At 38.3% G+C, this 20,131-nt stretch overlaps 1 protein-coding gene across 3 annotated transcripts in view; it reads left to right on the top strand.

Annotated features, from left to right (window-relative positions):
• PTPRO (protein tyrosine phosphatase receptor type O) overlaps positions 1-20,131 on the top strand; it is a 153,438-nt gene that overhangs the window by 90,378 nt on the left and 42,929 nt on the right. For all 3 annotated transcript variants that reach the window (XM_074826284.1, XM_074826285.1, XM_074826286.1), the window contains 7 exons: positions 5,435-5,593; positions 7,591-7,743; positions 9,366-9,812; positions 10,801-10,962; positions 13,617-13,816; positions 16,252-16,372; positions 18,839-19,032. In XM_074826284.1, the coding sequence (XP_074682385.1) occupies positions 5,435-5,593; positions 7,591-7,743; positions 9,366-9,812; positions 10,801-10,962; positions 13,617-13,816; positions 16,252-16,372; positions 18,839-19,032 (1,436 nt within the window). The remainder of the gene's footprint in view (positions 1-5,434; positions 5,594-7,590; positions 7,744-9,365; positions 9,813-10,800; positions 10,963-13,616; positions 13,817-16,251; positions 16,373-18,838; positions 19,033-20,131) is intronic.

Here is a 20,131-nt window from a genome sequence, read left to right on the forward strand (position 1 = left end):
CCATCTCTATGCTAGGCTTCTATTGTTAATTTGGACCTTCTCTACAAGACTAAGCAGTTTACTTTCTGCTTGTCTCTGACTGGAATAATTTCAGGGCTTTCTCATGTTAATCAAAACACCACAAACTGTAGAGTTTCCTTGTTTAGGTTCTGTAGTCCAGATTGTTGTAATGCAAAGTATGAGCTCTTTGTTACAATATTTCTTCTCAGAGCCCAAGGGTTTTGTCAACTTGAGCACAGCTCACATCCTCGCATTGCTTCCTGAACTGGGATGTTAGAAGGACAAAGTGAACAGGGCACATTCAACTCTTAGATAGGAAACATGTACAATAGAATTTGAGCATAAAATAGCACTTCTTCTGATTCCGTAGCAAAGCTGTGTTCAGCAAATTGGGCTCAGTACTTAACTGAAGGAGAAAAACTGAAACCCTGATCACTTATTATTAAAAGATCTCTGTGATGGTTTTCACAAGAATAGGTGTACGAACCTTGCTGTCCTGGCCAGATTCCTGTGAGTGCACTTGTGCTGCGCCTATCAAAATGACCTTCCTTCCAGTTTTCAGGCTGGATGGGGTTAGGAGTAGTTCCAGTATCTAACATAATTATTTCAAGCCTGCTTTCTTCTGCTGTGGAGTTTTGGCTTTTCAACAGGAGTGAAGTAACTCCAGAATTTACATAATTAATTTAGTTTTGCAATATTTGAAAGAAAGTTCCACCTTATTACTAATTGGTTTTAAAGCCGTTTATGTGAGAAATAAAGAGGACAGATGTAAAATTAGTGACTGAAATTCTCACTCATCCTCCATTTTCCCAGCTTGAAGCCTTGTTTTATTCTTCCCAGGGTGACTTATACCCATATAGCCTTTTCCTTTCAAATTTACTGTCAATTTTTCTTTTTGTTGTGAAGGAAACAATGTTTGTACATTTGAAGGAATGGGGAAAGCAGTACATTGCAAAGCTATTGTGTGCTGTAGGAAAAATGTATCTCTGCTGGGAATTGGAGAAATCAGGATCTAAGGATCTCTGAGGGTAATTAAGACAAGCTCTGCCTCACTTTTATTTTAGCTTATCATTAGGAGTTTTGAGTGGTAAATGTCTCATTGTTTCAAAAGTCGATGATTCCTTACATAAATCACTGTAAAATATATTCCCTTTAGGGAGACTTCTGCCTCCGTCTCTTCTACAAAAAGTATTCTCCTCAAGAGACCAACGGGCTTGCTGCCTGAGACTCTGATCTCTTCAGCTCTCAGAAAGTAATTGGCATTAGACCTAGTTAATGCTCAGTTGTCATTGTGCCAGATGCTGCAGGAAGTGATTCAGCAGGACAAATCCTTTCCTCTGGCTTGTTAATGGATCAGAGCTGTTGAAGTAGGAGCTTCAGAGTTTTTTCCTAATGAAATGTAAAACTTAAGCCCTTTGTGTTTTTCTTTCTTAAAGAATGACATGGCACATCTTTAAAAAGGTTGGTTATCCATGGCAGCCCTAATTTTGAAACATAACTCAGAAGAACATCTACGTCCATTAATGTTCAGCTTTCCCCAGCAAACAAATCATGTTATCCCCCTTTTAAGGTGAAAAAACCCCTCTATCAGAATCAAAGAAATGAAAAGAACTGCAACCATGTGAATTCCTGCCATAATTTCCATCGGAAGGCTTATCTGAAGTATTGGCCTAAATCTGTTCAAGAGCAACAGATCCGCCTTTGTTCTTGTGACATTACTTTTTAGTTTGTATCATCTTTTTATTTGTCGTCTTATGTGGGCATCTAGAAATTGCAGTATATACCATCATTGCTCAGATACTACTTTAACTTACATTTCCCTTTCATAAGCAATAGCACATGGTATCTCTATTACCTATCATAAACCTGAACATTATATTCCTAATGTATTAAACGGCAGCTTTTTAATCTCAAAAATGGTTGCTTTTTAGCAAGAGATAAGACGATCCTTAAAGTGTATAGTATAATGGAAGCTTTACCCTGGTTATGACTTACTCCCAGTAACTATATAGAAATGTAAATAGTGTCACCCTGGGGAGAAAATGGCAAAATTCACAACTTCTTCATGTGAATAAAGGGAATTACCCATGGGAGTTAGGTCACTCTGTTAATGGGCTTTCTTGTTTATAAAAGTTATGATATGAAGGTAAATCATGATTAATTTGGGTTTGAGTGTGACAATCAAGAGAGTTGATCTCAGTCCCATTTCAACCACCCACGTGTAATATTACATCTAACCTACCGCAGTAATCAATCATTAATTCAATCTGTAGAGTGACCTGATCTACAAATACTAAAATCAAATTGATTTGGACTGGAATATGGTACTTATTTTCAATGTACTTATTTTTTTCCCCCTGAATTGCAAATATTAATGTGTCTGGCACAAATTGAATGTATTGATGGAGGATTTAGCATCCAGAATTTTCAAGGGCATTTGAGGAAAAGGCTAGCTGTATTTATTATGCTGTCTTGATGTTTGTATAATGCAAGCTATGTGCTAAATGCAAAATTCTGGAGAGTCCAGGAGAAACACAGAAGTTAAGTTTGCCATAAACAGATATTATGGGAAAGCAGTTGCTATAGGAGCAGCAGATTCTGAGACACTAAACAAAAGAGGCAAATTTAGGTCTTGATCCTGCAAGCTTGTCTATGGGTGTTTAATATAATCTGCAAGTCTAAAAATAAAGAGATTGTATGTGAAGAAGTGCCTTAAACATGCTATTAAAGGGACACTGAAATCCTCTAAGGCCCTTCTGTAATATGACTTCAGACATCAGTGTAGTGCAGAGCATTTATAAAGCTCTAAGTTTTCTGAAGTATTATATTACACTTTATGTAGGCTATTTCTTGAGAACCACTGAAATCTGTAAAAAGCTGGATCCTAAATACTGAAAATTGTAAAATTAAAAAGACCAGACTGTTTATGCTCTGAATTATAAATATAGATAGTGAAGAGTGACATTTTATATATTCTTTAAGTTTAATAACCCTAGGAGCAGTTAGTAAGTGAAAAACAGAACATGATTTTTATCTGCTGAGTGTCCTTTTAATTTCACAGTGCGCAAATAGCTTTTGATATGAAGATTTGGTGCCAAATGAAGTAAGATAATGGAAGAATCTTTAAATTGCATTATATCCCCCATGCTACTCTGCTAACCTCAGCCATGAGCAAGGAGAGAATAGTAAGCAGAAGATAACAACAAGAAAGAGAGTCTGTGGTGCTTGCCACTTAATTCAATTATTGGTTAATTAAATCAAAGCATCAGGAGAAAAAAATCATTTGAATTAAAAATGAATATAACTTCCATCCTTTATTTGATTTGTTGTAGGAAGGAATAAATGGGGTGATTTAATCACTGACATAAGAAAGTTGCAGTAATTCTCTCAGAAATAAGGAGACCTCAGATGTGAATGAGATAGCAGAAGAAAGCCCAGGGCACACCCGCTAACATGAAAGATGACTGCACATAAGCGTTGTGCTATTTAGAGATTGTTATTGACATTTAAACTACTATCGTGTGCTGTGTGAGCTGTGATATGAACCCTCTGGTTATGTGGATAGTCAGATCAACTATTTATTTCAGAATAAGCAATGGGAAAAGCCTCAGCAGAAAGAAAAGGGTAGGCTTTGTTTCCCGTGTTCTGCTTTACTCCTATTTATTTCTGGCTATCACCAATTGTCAGCAAAATTTTCACAGATCATCCTGTCACTGAAGTGCCTGTTGGTATCTGTGAGCTTGGAATTTTCTATTTGCAAGTGGTTAACATACAAATATACTGATATTTACCTGAAGCTAATGAAGCATCTTTGCCATGAGAAATAGTTTAATAATCCCCCACCATTGCATACCCATGCTCTGACAAAGTTAAAAATGACAACGTGACTTCTTCTTAAGACTTGGGGAAAGATTTTGTTTGCATCTGTGGCTTTTGTTCTTAGTTGGTTTTAATTCTCCACTTCTCATCATATCTGGGAACTTAGTACTGTGGCGAAAATACTGTGCCAGTAATTGGGATTTAATTTTTTGCTTCCACTACAGTCTTGCTTTTCCGTATTTGATTAACCTATTCCACCTTCTGTGGGATAATTCCACATTTGAAACTGGCACTGGTCTGCCCTTTCATCTACTCTTCCCTGTTGCGACTGTATGCTCTTTGGGGAAAAATACTTTATCAGATTTTCTCCAGGGCCTGTTGCAGCAGAACTTTGAACTCAGATGTGTCCTCTAAGGCCATGCAAATCAACAGCCTGTATTTTTCAATCTGTTCCCTACATTGTGCAGGAACTAAATGAACACAATACTCATAAGTATGTAGGCATAATTACTGAGGGTGTTGTGCATTAACCACCTCTATTAAAATACGTTAGTGTAACAAATTTCAACTAATGCTATAACCTTGTTTTGAATATCTGCTTGGCCCTCTTACTCAATGTACAGTTGGGTTGCTATAATTTTTTTTTTATTGCTGAGGAGAGCATCAAGCAAAAGGGTAATTATTTTTGTAATTTTCTTTTTTTGTGGGAAAAGGAGGCTGAATAAAAATGTGACTCTCTTACTGTTAGAAACAATCCAGACTCCTAGCTGCAGCAAACTGACACAGCTTTCCTTAGCTGATGGAGCTACACCGGTCTAGATGTCACATCACAGGACACAGGATATTTTTCTTACTTTTAGTAGCCCACCTGGCTCTGCGTTCAGAGATCGGCAGTTCCTCATTTACCTCCTTTCTGTGCACAGGCTTCCCCTATGCCCTCCAGTAAACCACTTTACTTCTTTGTACCTCAGTTCTTCATCAGTAAAATAATGGTAATGGTACTACTATATTTTGTAGAAGTTTGGTGTGGATAAATACGTTGAAGATGATGGCCCTCTCAGATGTGGTATGAATGGGACTGTGTAATTACCCATAAAATAAAGTAATTAATACATATCAAATTAGAAAATCTTCATTCAGATAGCTTCCTTTGGCTGTTACACTGATAAGCTTCTCAGCTAATCTTAAAAGTTCACATTTATGCCAAAGTTATGAGCAATTTCAAGTGCTTTGTTGTTTTTGTCTGGGCACTTTTACATGATTGGCAAGCATTAAAGACAAAAATCTTTCTGGGGTGATGACTGTAAGCACTTAAATAACTGCTATTTCAACCTTACTTTTTATGGCAAAAAAGGACATTTTTCTGTTAGAGGTGTGTCAAGAATATAAATTGTTTTGTGGGGGAACACAAAAATATTGGCTGTGACAACATCCCAAGTAGCTTTGCCCCAGACCTCTGTGAAGCCCCAAATATCCTCTGGTAGATTGAAGAGTGCCTGTGCCATACCTATCAAAACCATTTGTTTCATTGGTGTTCTATATGTGTGAAGAACTCAGTTTGCCTATTAATCTTCTCCTTTCTTCCTTTTTTTCCTTTTATTTGTGTATTCTTTAGAACCCCTTCCTGTGAGCAGTGTTTCTATCTATGATTACAAACCATCTCCAGAAACAGGAGTGTTGTTTGAAATTCAGTACCCAGAGAAGTACAATGTTTTTACCAGGGTAAATATAAGCTATTGGGAAGGAAAAGACTACCGAACAATGCTGTACAAAGGTAACTATTCCAAAAAACTTAATCCTAACCCTGCTGGAAATCTCTTAAGCAGTGGTCTTAGGTGTGGTTTTGACATGTGTTGGTTATAATGATTTATATTTCTCGTAATGTGTCTGTTTATATAACAACTTTTATATTATGAAGTAAGGGATGGGTCTTTGGATTGAGCTGGTGGTTCACCTTGGATTTAAACCTGCTTCCCATCCTAGTTCTGGTGATGCTTCCTTTCTTTTGGATTTTAAAGGAAGACTAGGTGGTCTGGATTTTTTTAATCAGTTCTGAAATCAACCTGGGAAGGGATCCCCAATTTGTGGTGCTTCCAAATAAGCACGTACACTAAAATCCAGAAAACTTTCCACCATTTTTTTTTAATCTTCCCTGCTGCTGTACAACCAAAACAAAAGAAAAGGAAAAAGGAGAGAAACCCCAAAATAGTAGGAAGGATGGAGTTAAATTTTTTGCTTTCTAGGTATGCTTGTTGAAATCCTTGGATGACATTCTGTGTCAGTTTAAAGCATTAAAAAAGTTCCCAGTCTCTTCCCTGTGGCCAAGGTTTCCACTTTGGTGAATAGCTGATGCAGAAGCTCTGGGATGCACCACAGCTGGGAAACCCATTCAATATACCTGATTTCCTGGTGCAGGATTTAAATGTGGTAGTTCTGTATTACCATACAGTGACACAGTGCCAACAGTACTATGCTGTATAGTACTGTATATTACTGTAGCATTCAGTATTGACCCTTAGCTAATAAACCCTGCTGCATATTACAAATTTCTATTTTCTTAAAATAATCTAATCAAGGGCAATCAATCTAAAATCTAGACAGTCAGTCTAAACAATTTAAACAACCAATCTAACCATCTAAACAATCTAACGGGAGCAAATTTGTCTTTCTTTTTTATTTGTTTATAACTGAACTCCATTTTTCCCTGCAGTATAACTTAAGAATAGCATCTGTCTCAGAGATATAAATGAGACTGCCCTATGGAAAGCATCCTAAGATGTGAGAAAGACACCTGCATACTCTGCGGGCCCTGAAACCCCAATGGTTTAACATTGCATAGTGGCAATAAAACACCTTTGAGCAATCCAGTAGGTGCTGGATCGAATTTTAAACACTGAACTAAGTCTCTCAAAGTAGAAGTCTGGTCACTGTAAGAGCTCTCTAAAGTCAGCAGGGGGAGATACGCACCTCCAGGAGGAGGTGCGTATCAGAAATTTTCGAGTCTCTTTGCTTCAATTCAGAGTGGGCTAGAAATCACATTTTCAATGCTGTGAAGTGCTAGAAGTTAGGAAGGGTTATTCTGGATCATAACACAAAATATAGGTGACCTCTTTCCAGGGGACAAAAGGGATACCAGCAGTAATTTTTATCTTCTCTAGCTAGTATGTGGTTCCAGGGGCTGTAATGCTGCAGCTGCTGATAAATAAAAAAGTCAGCTTGAATTAAGAGATTCACTAATCAACTTGCACACTCCTTCATGTAGCCAAATAGCCCTAAGCAACTTCTCTTCAGCCTGCACGTGTACTGATGGTGAATGTGAGCTCAGCTCTCAGTACTGCAGCCTGCACTCAGTTGCATGGTGGATGGCCCTTTGAGCATCCATCCCGAACGTTATGCCTCAGTCAGCAAAAGACCACGGAGGCTTTTGCCTGCAGCAGTTAAAAGTCTGCAGAAACTATCAGATGCTCTTTGAGATATTCAGTGTCACAGGTTGCTAGATTCAGTTCTCTTTCCTGTGAAAAGTAGTTCATGTTTCTTTTGCTGGGATTTTTTTTTGTTTGTTTTTGTTTTGGTAGCAAAGTGGCTTTGACAGCCAGGAAAAATGTTGGCAAACTGAGTTATTAGAATTTCATGTCCGAGACCAGGGTGAGCAATATTTAAACATCTGAAACACTGCCAGTTCAGCATGTGCCATTGCATTATCAGAAAGTGAACATTTGATGCATTTTCCTATTTTTTTCCTTTCTTCTTTTCTTTTTAAACCTTCTGCAGATTTCTTTAAAGGTAAAACAGTTTTCAATCACTGGCTACCAGGTATATGCTACAGTAACATCACATTTCAGTTGGTATCAGAAGCAACCTTCAACAAAAGCACACTAGTGGAATACAGCGGAGTCCAGCATGAGCCCAAACAGCACAGAACAGGTGAGGAAAACTATTGCATACCATTTGCTCCAACTCTGTCTGGTTGCTTTCTTTTCTGCCATGGGGAGGGGATTGATCCCACAGAGAGGAAGGTTTGTGTGGGTGCAGTCCTGGCAACTGCTGCTGGCCAGGAGCATGGAGGAGGATGCTGCAGCTAGTACATAGGGTTATTGTACAGTACAGTACAAAGGGAAATTTGCATGAGTGTTTCTGTTATAAAGCTTGCTTTTTAGAAAATACATTTTGCTTCACATGAGAGATCCTAGGCCTTGTGCTAGGAATTAATTTTTAAGCCACAGGAATAGCCACACTGAGCATACTATTGATCTATCTGTATCGGTCAGTCTCCTTGAGCAGTGAATCATAGCTAAACTGTTGGAGAAGGCCTTCCCCATTGTGCGGTCTTCTATGACAGAGAAGAATGTCATAATTGCCCCGCTTGGCAGCCAGTTTATGCCCTGAAGCATGAAGTTCTAATTTCCAAGACAGCAATGTTGTGAAGGCTAAAAATTGCATTTGCTCAGGGTCCAGAACTAATTTAATTTGGTCCTGGGATGGCACCTAAAACTTTTCTGTTAATCTGTTAGACCACAGACGTTTTCCAGGATCCCAAGAGAAATGAACCAGTAGTAAAATCAAAAGGCCAAATCTTCAGATGAATACACCGATGTTGGTCCATTGTCTTGGACAGAGAAAGCCAACAGATGCCAGCTGAGTTCTGTCCTGAGGATCCTAAATATAGTTACTGAGATATTGAACCATAAGAATACAATGAACAGGGTCACATTTTTCTTCCCTGCTGCCCTCCCATCCCTCATTCTTTGCACAAACTGGAACAAGATTGTAGTGTTTGGTTTTGTATTAGTGGCCATGTCTGGGACAGGGAAGGTGAACAAATTAGGGTGTTGTAAAGTGGCAGCTTAAAATGTGCCAGTCAAAACTGTTTGCAGAGGCTGCTCAGACTTACCGTGTGTAAGGGCAGACAGACAAGCAATTACAGTGAGGCAGACAACATGCTGTTCCTAGCATAAGTTGAAGTAACTTTTTTGCGTGTCAGAATCTTGTCTTCTGTAGACCCAAATCTTAAGATCAAGCTTTCACAAATATTAAAATTTAAACTGATGTTTAATGCTTATGAAAAGGTGGCTGCTAAAAGCATATGAAAAGCCCTACAGCAACACGAAGGTCATACTTTTTAAATATGAGCTATGCCATATATTAGTTTTGCATTTTTTCAATTCATTTCTATGGAAGTATTTTTTTTTAGAATCAAGATCTTTTTGGAAGACACACTGAAATAAATGAAGATCGACTTACAAATTCACACTTGAGTAGCCTTGCTGCTGTAATAGCACTGAAGTCTGATTTACTGTGACTTCACATCTACTTTTCTTCCTGGTATTCTTAAATCATGATTCTTCTGTGAATTTACATTCATCTTGATCCCACTAGAATAATTTCTGTTACAAGTAAGAGAAGGTAGAACCTTAATAAGAACAAGTTATTTTAAATATCCCTAGATGCATTGGTTTTTTGCAAACAATATTTCTCTGTGGAATTAAGACATCATAAAGGTGCACAGAACATACCTATTAAAAGACTAACCCTTGCTTTTCTTTTAGTTCCTTACCCACCTCGAAACATTTCTGTTCAGATTGTACCAATCAACAGAAACAACTGGGAAGAGCACAGTGGAAATTTTGCAGAAGAATCATTCATGGGACCACAAGAAATCATAAGGAAAGAAAAACTCAGTCATTTTTCTGACAATCCCTCTGAAATTCCAGCAGCGAACACATCTGCAGCCTGGCTGGACTACCGCTATAACAGCACAGAGTATGAAACCACATCGCAGCCATACTGGTGGTCTAACGAAGCTGAGTCATCAGAGGGTGAAGAGGAGTTTGTCAATGCAGTTTCCAGTGATTTCGAGGCCAGTGATGTCAACACATCTGGAAAACTCACGCCAGAACCCCCTTCCTTCCTTCCTGTGCAAATGGTGTTGACCTGGTTACCACCAAAGCCACCTACTGCATTTGATGGTTTCCATATCAATATTGAAAGGGAAGGTAAAATAGAGCCTTATACCCTTTTCATACCTCTTTTCTATATTCCATTGGTGGATTGCCTCCTCTACAAATTATTAATCACCTAGCATTGTGCTTCAGAGGGCTTTATAATCTGTATTTCTTGAGAAGTTCTTGCATTGAATAGCATCTAGTTCTGGCTGGGTGTCATAAAAGTAGGGGAGGAGGTGTAAATTGCAGTTTGCAATTCACTTTTGTTAAACAAGATTTATACTGTCATACATATTGCTGCACTGTTTATGCTGCAGTTATCATAAATCCATTCTGGTATCGGAAAAAAGGATAAATGAGCTGATAGAATTCTGAGACAAAGAAGGTACATTATACCATGTCGTTTTGTCTGCCACTGAGAAAGGTTCTCAGGGGGACCTCGACTGGAAGGGGCATACTGAAAAGATAGTCTAGATTCAGAGTAACAGTTATCTCAGATGACAGCTACCAAACTATTCCTTAGGCCACAAGGAGGCTGTGGTGCAGAATGGGGAGACTTTGCAAATGCTGGAGCTACAATAAAATTGCCATGTTGCTTAAAGATTTTCTGTTTTAAAATCTATTTTATCCAAATGAATTTTATTTCCTGATGAGCAGTTTTCATAAGCTTTCCCATACTGAGGGCAAATACTTTTTTTTTCAGAATAAGAATGCGATAGAAAACTGGAAGTTCCTTTTCTTCCATGCTGTGCCATTTTTTTTCTTGCACAGTCATGGCAGCCCTATTTTATCATCCCTTCTACAGAATGAAAATTTGGCCTGGGTTTATTGTTCCTCTACACCTATACTGCAGCCTTGGTCGTTAATTACTCTTGTGCTGATGGCAAGAAATACAACTACGCACATAAATACAGTCCTTTTGGATACCTTTTAATCCCACAGCAGAAACAGTATTAGCATGTCTGATATAAATAATTTTCTCAGTGTCTGGAACCTTTCAAATTTCAATTAATCCACACTGTTTTTCCTCCCTATTTAGAGAACTCCACGGAATTTTTGACAGTGAGTGAGGACACTCACAAATTTGTTGCTGAACTGAAAGAACCAGGAAAATATAAGTTGTCTGTAACAACATTTAGCTCCTCTGGCTCTTGTGAAGTTCGGGGAAGTCAATCAGCAAAAACACTTAGTTTTTACATCAGTAAGTATCTCAACAAATCTATCTTTTTCTCCCAGACCCATATGACTAATATACAGAGTTTCACTACTGTGGCAGCTGTGGCATCTGCTGCAGGATCAGAAGAGTCTGGTCTTCCAGAATTCCCTGTGCCAGAGAAGGAAATGTAGTGCAACTATGTTATATATTATATCCTGCCTGGATGGGTCTTCATCGTGCCATCTTGGCGGAACTAAGAACTAAAAGCAGGTGATGTATTTGATAGAGTCATTGCTCAGTGTTCAAAAGTGAAACAGGTTCCCCTCTTGCATCTTTCAAAAAGAGGATTTAATTCTGAGAATTAAATCAGTGGTTGTAGAGATTCTTGAAAATACTTCCCTAGTCCTGCAGGCTGTATGAACTGGGTTAGGGATGAAGGGCATCTCAGGCTGAGAGCGTGGGAATTGCACAATTAAACACTGAACTCTGAAATTACGTGGTCTTTTTGAGAACATGGGGCAAATTACAGTAGATGAAGTAGTTCAGCCTGCTAAATTCAGAGGAGAAAAAGTAATTTATTATTCCCCTGTAGAATCCCAGGGTTTCTTAACTGAAGATTTAGTAAAAGACAAAGTAATAATACACTACTGTGTAAACTAATATCATGACTGACAATTAGATCAGCAAGCAAGACAGGTGTTGGTGAATTCAGATTATTATCCTTCTGGTAGCTGTGGTCACCTTTGTACCTTTTTCTACAAAAGGAAATAAATATAATCTACAAAATGCCCATACGGGGGAATACTTGCAGCACTAGACAATTTTATATGTGTGAGGATAGTGTCTCCCTCAAATCATGAACGCTGCAACAAAACACAGTAGCAGAAATATTCATACTGAAAGGAAATGTACTCAAATGCTTAAGTAATTATTAATAAAAATTGTGTCTTTAGTAGGTCATAACATTTACAAACGCTATTTAGCCTTAAATTCATCATAAGGCTTGACTGCATGTAACTGAATTCCACTATCACTCCTATGTTTTTAACAACTTCATAGTTGAAAGAAACATTACTTGGAAAACAAAGAGAAAAGAGGAAACAGCACATGAGAGAAAGAGTCTCTGCTGTTGCAATTTCACTGTTGTCTGGTTTTCTTTAGGAATAGTTGTTAGACAGCTTTATTATATGGAAAGCATTAAAGTATATATATGTATAGAAGTATAGCAAATAAATTATGTAGCATTGCTATTGCTACCAAATGTTATTCCATTTTACAAGGTGTGACTTATTTCCATTAAGCAATATGCAACACAGTGTCCCCCATGAAGCCTACTAACTGGGGACAGAGACCTGAAAGAAATATGAAATTCCAAAGTATAGGTGTATGGATTGCTAGATTAAGGATGAACTTTAATCTCTTTGGGCATAAAGTATTAAGATGTTATAGGAATGTAACAAATAAATGTATTTTACATTTAACATGAGAACATTTGGGGTTTTGGGATTTGTCTGTTAGTTTTGCAGGCTTTTAGAACCAGATGAGGATTCTTGGCAGTTGTCTTATTTATTCTGTAAAACACAAGATCCTTAGTATTTTAGATAGGTTTTATATGTATTACTGGTAGTATGCCAAATCTGAGATGTGCACAAGTACTCTTAAGGTGAAATTGCTTTTCCATTCCTCTTTATGAGTCTGATCAAGTAGGCTTTTTGTCTGGGGACTACAACATGGGCGGCTGTGACATGAGGTAGCTCAGTTCCCTTAATACCGGTGCTGAAACAGTTTCTGAATAGTAAGAGCTACACATACATCCACTGGCTTCAGAGGCTAATCACATGATCAAATTCCTCTTTTTACCTGAGTAGGTGTGGGTCTTATCCTTGTAGCACTCAGTCAGTGTATCATCCTGTCAAATTACTGACTTGTATTACACATTTTTGTTGCACCCAGATAGCAGTATGGATTGTCAAATCTTATAGGCTGATCTTACACCAAATTCTTACTCTGGCATTTGTTTTATTTTCTCAATAAATGTAAAGTACCTTTAGAACTGTGTGGAGGAAGGAATGTCAAGGAGAGAGCTGTCAGAAGTGTTACTTAAAAGAGACAAAAAAAGCTGACAATTTTCATGAAATCTGAAATTTTGACCAAGTCTAGCTGAAGTTATTTTCCAAATTGCTATTTTATCTATATTTAAACCTGTATTCTCCACCAACTGCTTCAAAAAGTCCAATGGAGAATGAGATTCTTCACTGTAGTAACCTCTGTGAACTCAATTTTCATGCTTCAAGGCTGTAGTACGCTTGGAGGGTATGTTAATATGTGGAGAGGTGAAAAAATTTATGTGCTTATCCTTTAATATTTGTCAATGATCTGTACATTAATGAATATCACTACTTTTAAACGTTCCCTTGGAGCAAATTGCTGGGTGGTCTCTGTTAAGCAATAGAGAATACTGCAATGTGAATTTTTGAACATTTCTCTTGTCATCTGCTGCTACAGGTGAAAAAGCACCAGCCACGGGCTGTTTCCCCGGGGCTGCCATCTTCTCTGCCTGAAGGCTGCGAAGATGGACAACTGTCAGTCCAGCCTCTTTCACTAGTAGTAAATAATCCCATGAAAGAAGGATGATTTAACATATGTGACTCAAATGCATAGAGTGGCTTGCTCACATGTGCTTTTGGGACATATCCCAGGCCCCACAGGTGAATGGATAGAAGAGCTCACTGAAAAGCCCCAGCACGTGACCGTGACGGTACTAAGCTCTACTACTGCCCTGACATCCTGGACAGCATCACAAGAGAGCGGCAGCAACAGCACCATCGTGTCTGTGGTCTCCCTGACCTGTCAGAAGCAGAAGGAGAGTCAGAGGCTTGAAAAACACTACTGCACTGAGGTAAGGGGCAGAAGCTGGAGCCTTTCCAAATACTTTTCAGAAAATTGCTAATCATCCTGCTGTTTGGTGTTGTCATGCCCAGGGGTCCTATCAGGCTCAGGGCTGCAGAGCACAGCAGTAGGTGCTCCCTTCTGCAATGTAAAGGGATATGGCTGATGTGGAGTAGAGGGGAGAGCACAGCATTCAGGAATGAAAGTGTGCAGTAAACCATACTAGTGTTAAAATTTTATTTCTGTTGGACTGACTGTGGCCAATCCTTTGTTCAAGCTTGTGAGTTATGTTGTCCCCTTTGAGACATTTTTGTGGCAGTAGGTAAAATACAACACTTAGGCATATGCTGTAATCCATTTGCATTAAGCAAAGTGCTCACATGCATGATTATCATCAATCTAGCATAAATTCTTTCTTAAATATCCTACATACGAATACAGAACCTGACTCTAAAGTTTCTGGAAGTTTAGAGGTGATCAGAAGTCAGCTTTCCTTTTCAACCATAAAAAAAGATGTCAGCACTGGGAAGTGAATAGTAATTCAGACCACCTGTGATTTGGATGGACAACAATTCTTTAGGGCTGCCGTATGGGATATGTTTATAGCGATCAAGAATCCTGAACCCCAAAATATGGCAGTTTTCTGTTACTTGAAACCCCTAGTGACTGCAACCCCACATCAGGTCCTGTGACTATGATGGATCAGTGGCATGTGGCTTCAGTTAGAAAGAGGTTTTGGCCCACATCTTAGTTACCTTACTGAGATGCTGATAAGGCCATTTTCTGAGCAGTGCCACAACCTCTGTCTGGCTCCCTAAATGTGTGTGATGGGGGAGTCTGAAAAGGACTGCAGTGCTGCCCCATTACAGCCTCAGCTTACCCATGTGAATGGAAGGAGACTGCTAACACTCCCAGTAAATCTTCATCTCCTTCAACTTTGTGATTAGCCTTGCAAATTAATTAATTAATTAATACAGAGTCTGCATCCTTTAAAAATGTCTTTTAAAATGAATCTTTGTCAAAATGTTTTGAGTTTTAGTCTAAGAATGGCCATGAGCTTAAATGTTTGGAAGTGTCTTTTCATGACAATTTGAGAACTGTTTTTCAGAATCAGCTTGTAATCTCCTTGAGTTATTTTCCTTCCATTTATTAAAAATGCAGTCATTTAATCAGGAAGCAAAACAATACAGTAGGTGATTATAAACCACGGATCACAAGTATATACATATATGATTTAAAGTAAATACTACAGAATTCATCTGCAAACTCAAAAACAAGTACCTAAAGCTAATCTGCGAATAAGCAAGGTATCTGTAAAAGTAAATGTGTGCTTATTGCAAGTAGGTAGAAAGGTCTACATACAGTTATTTGTTTCTTTCTGTCATACAAATATTCATACCGTCTCTAATCAAATTTTATCAGTTTATTATACCTGTAAATATTAATGGCTGTTGGTTTGAATTCTCTTTGACAAGCTGAAAAGGACAAAATTCAGTGCAGAATTCTATCCATTCCTACCATTACACATGATTTAAAAGTGATTTAGCTTTCCAGAGCAGCTGTTAAAGACAAATTCCCTTCCTCACTAAATCTGTGCCGGCACTGATATGTTCACATGCATCACAATAAACCACCAGTGCAAAAGTGGCTATGACACAGACTTTGGAAAGGCTGCAAAGAAAATATCAGTAGGAAATATTAGCCTGCAATTCTAGGAATGGGTGCATGAATTCCTTTCCTCGAAGCTGCTCTGTGCATTTGCTGTTAGCTGGCTTTTCAGGAGATAAGACTTTTCATACTGTATCAGACCAGGAACCACTTGATCAGGCATTCCTCCTCCAGCTCTGACTGAAACCTGGTGCACCACAGCAGAAATTTTAATGGTAATGTTTCAAACCGAAAAGAAAAACCACAAGGTCCCTTAGTCAGGTTTTGTAGTGCTGTGCAAAGGAGGTGAAAGAGAGTAATTCCTCTCTGATTTCAGCATGCAGTCACTTAACACTTGTGTTCAGAAGACAGCTTTCCCATAACGCTGCCTTCAGCTCACATAGCTGCAGACGAATCAGATGGCCGATGAAAAGCCTCAGGCTTTTATTGAAAACAGATGCTCTAAATACTCCAGCCTGATTAATATCACCTGAATATGAATAATGTAGCCTGAATATTTCAATAAACTTTGACAGTAGGAGAGAGTGGGTCTGCAGTGTGACACCTGACCTTACTCAGCAAAGCAAGTGCGATTCTCTGAGTCAGATCATTTGTCAAGTCAGTCCTGACTACTTTCACAGTTCTGCCATTTTGGGCTTAATGAATGGAGTTTTAGCTGCTGATGCCAGTGTGTTCAGAATCATGCCTTTTGTAACTGGAGTAGTTCAAGTACAGTCTCAATATTCTTTTCATTAACCAAGTAAATACCTCATATCTGATGTATTCCCCTCCTATTAGGTGAATTCAAGCAGCAGCCTCATTGAAAATCTTGTTCCTGGTGCCCAGTACCAAGTTGTCATTTACTTACGGAAAGGACCGTTGGTTGGACCACCTTCTGATCCTGTTACATTTTCCATTGGTAACTCCTGCACCTACTGTTTGAAATGTGTTTGCTTTGTTTTGTTTTGTTTTTAAATGTGTAGCGTATTCATTAAGACCTAGAGCCCATGAAGGAGTACAAAATGTTGATTACTTCAAAGGTAATGAACACTTATTGAGAATATTTTTCTTGCATTGTCTAGCCCATTACTGAGGTAGGGAAAATACTCCTTCAGTGCAAGACAGGTATTTCACATTTAAATGTTGTTACCAAATCTAACTGGAGAGCAATTATGGCCAGGATTCAGACACAGAGGGCCCTGTGGAAAGAACTGTCTTCACTTCACCCTTGGACACTGGAATATATGTTTGTCTCTAATAGCGCTCATGGTCTATGTCTTTTAGGGTGGGAGTCATCTCACTTAGGTGTAGCCAGCCTGAGCTGCAGGAGGTCTGTGGTGCATGGAGAGATGTGGGCACTTTCTAGAGGTGTTTCATTCCCACTGTTTCATGAAGTGTGTGGGACTGCTGTTACGATATTTGTTGCTGATGTGCTTTATGAAGGATGTAATGTGGCCCAGTCTGAAGGCCACAGTGCTGAGAGTCAGGAGAGCTGGCTTATCTCCTACAGTACTATATGACCATCACCAACTTCAGTTGTGTATGCCTTGATTTTCTTGAGCTTAATGGTGGATCTTGATGTTCTCAGCTTTGAGATTTGAAGATAGGGGAGCTCTCTGATACCGAGAGTAACATTTTCAAGAATGTGGTTTTATGGTCAACAGGTAGAGGTGCTGCCCCCATGTCTGTAATTCAGGATTCCACCAGGCTCCTAAATAAAGAGTCACTTAGAATAGAATTGAGTATCTTTTAGTTTCAATATAATTTATTTTGTTAATGTTACCACTTTAAAAAAATTTATTAAGAAGAGAAAGGGTAGAGAGAAAGAGATTCAGTGTATAGAGTTACATTTGCAGAGAAATATTTAACCTGAGTCACTGAGCTTCTCCTTTTGACAAATAGTCTGTCTTGTGGGAGAGTAGGTGGCTGAAAGCTAGAGATCTTCGGTGTTTTTCATTCTGCTTCCTCTCTGTGATGCAGGGAAGGAACTGAAACAGAAAAACCCAGAGTTAACCTGTTAAGAATTGAATTCTTAAATGAAAGCAAATATGTCGACTAGTGAATATGGTGAGATCATTTCCATTCTAGGCAATCTCCTTATATATTTTCATAAATAGGGTCTGAATAAAAATTTGGAAATGTTTCTTTCAGTAAAGGAAAAATTAGTAAGAAAAAAATATATATACTTTATTATTAAAATCTCTATTATTGGACGATTTTTACAAATGCCTTTGATTTTCTTTATCACTGTAGTTACTTCGGAAATCTGCAAAATTCTGTTTTCACTCAAGAAAGTAAAATAATATATTCCCAAAGTAACTATGTTACTTCATTTTCTCCACTTTTGTGTGGCCCCACAACCATAAAAGGTTCTTACTAAACTCAAAATGGCAGTTTCTAAACAAAACATCTCATAGGTTTCTTATTATAAAGGAGATGTTTCTATGGAGTAAAACAACAGTTGTATGAGTTTTCATTTCATAACAGGATATTGAATTTGATATTAAAATAATAGAACTGCAAAACAAACTGTTCTGTGAAATTATCAGTGGTGGTTAATGATGGATGAAACTCCAATAAGATAAAATACACTTTAAAAAGTATTCAGTTCTCCCCATGTTTATCCTAAACCTCACTTTCACTGGGTGAGTGTTAACACTTTAGGGAAAGCAAAGAAAAGATGTGGTAAATGATTTATGAAAGGAAAGGCAATCATGTATTAACATGGGCTGAAGTAATCTGGGTGCTGGTCTCGGCTCTGACCCAGCATGCAATAGCTGGGGCTCTGCAACCCCTGCAAATGTTAGCAAAGCACTTATTTAAGTTAAGTCATGAAGAGTAATTGCTGTCCAGACAAGTAAGGGTTGCTGAAGTTGACCCTTATGTGACATTTTTCAAATCACTTGACTCCTCTTTCTTAGTGTCATCGTCTGTGAGGCAAGAATAGCAATACATGACAGCACCTTTGGGTTCCCCAGGGAAGGAGGGCTAGACATAAAAACACTTCTTTCTCCTAGTCTTCATTTTCCAAAGTGTTATGGCTTTTGATGCTTTTGTTTTTGAGCAACTTGAGATATCTCCTATACGTCCTGATTTTCAAAGTAGGATAGAACCTTCCATTTGTAAAAAAGCAAGCCCTGTACTTTATCTCAAGCTAAGCAGCCAACACCAAGTAGCCTGAATAATTTCTGAAAAAGTAGACATAACAAACTGGAGAACAAGTGCTGAAAAAATGATACTCAACTGATTGTGTCAAGGAAGCTCTTGGGAATTAAAGTTAGGAATAAACCAGAAATAGGTAAAACTTGGTTAAGGAAAGATACTGTTTTAAAATAAAGTGTAACTGATAACACACACATTACTAACCACAATTTTTGGTTTATAGTGCCTACTGGAATAAAGGATCTGATGCTTTACCCTTTGGGACCTACTGCTGTGATTTTGAGCTGGAACAGACCCTTCCTTGGGGTGTTCAGGAAATATGTTGTAGAAATGTTTTACTTCAACCCATCAACGATGACCTCTGAGTGGACAACCTACTATGAAATAGCAGCAACCGTCTCCTTAACTGCCTCTGTGGTAAAGGGACTATTACTGACTATTGTTTTCCCATGCTTTTGTGGCCCTGGCACCTTGTGACATTTCTTTGCCCAGCCTTTGCCCCATGAATATGTATATACACCTTTAAGCCTGGCACATTTTTCCAGGCAAAGCAGAGAAAATGGCCAGGATGCTAGAGGCATTTTCTGTTCTAAAGGGAATGCCAGCTGAAACATGCTAAATATTAAGCAGAGAATGAGATAGAAGATGAACCTCTCTTTTGTTGACAAATGGGCATGTTCACCAAGTCCAGAGGCAACTTCAGTTTGTGGGTCAGTTTGTCAGTCAAGGCTTTAAAAATTCCATCATCTCCTTGTGGGGGTAGTAGTCCAAAGCCTTATCTACATAATTAATATTGATAATATGGATTTGGGGCTCGCAGGCTAGTCTTGCAGTGTGCCATCTGAAAGGCTTAGCTGCAGAGATGCTCTTGTGAAAATAGCCTTTGTGATTCTGAAGCTACAAAGACTTTTGTCAGGATTTCAACTAGGTGGAGATTGGTCTCTAGAAGAACACACATACATGCATCTTTGCAGAAATAAAGTGAAATTTTCTTCTTATTTTCCATTATTTCCTAGAGAAGGTGAACAGAGTTTATTCAGACTTTGCTATAGCACAAGACAGCAAGCAATTTTAGCTGAAATTAGTTGTTCAGAAAGTTATGAGTATGCAAAAAGGATAGCAATAACTTTTGCTGCTTGTGAGAGCCACAGTGATTTACCGTAATTGATTTGCATAATACCATTTGTGGAGTCATTTTGGCTACAGTGGCTTAACTGTAATTGGGTACGTGACTGTAAATCTAGCACATAAATCTTCAGGGAAATTAAAAACAAACCTAAGTTACCAAATGAGTAATTAATATCTTGTAATCATGACTCAGCACAATTAGTTTAATACCTGAGAGATACGAGTCATCTTAGAAGTAATGCCATTTTCCAGAGTTAATGTGGTTCATTAGAAAATGAGATGATGTTGTCCCTTACTGTTGCAAATCCTGTTCAAGAAAGCCAAGTTGGAATTCCTTTGTCTGAATTTCAGTCTGAAATGCAATAGTGCTATATCACAGCTAAAGTGA

This window comes from Strix aluco, chromosome 5 (genome assembly GCF_031877795.1).
Source record: "Strix aluco isolate bStrAlu1 chromosome 5, bStrAlu1.hap1, whole genome shotgun sequence".
Classification (NCBI taxonomy): domain Eukaryota; kingdom Metazoa; phylum Chordata; class Aves; order Strigiformes; family Strigidae; genus Strix; species Strix aluco.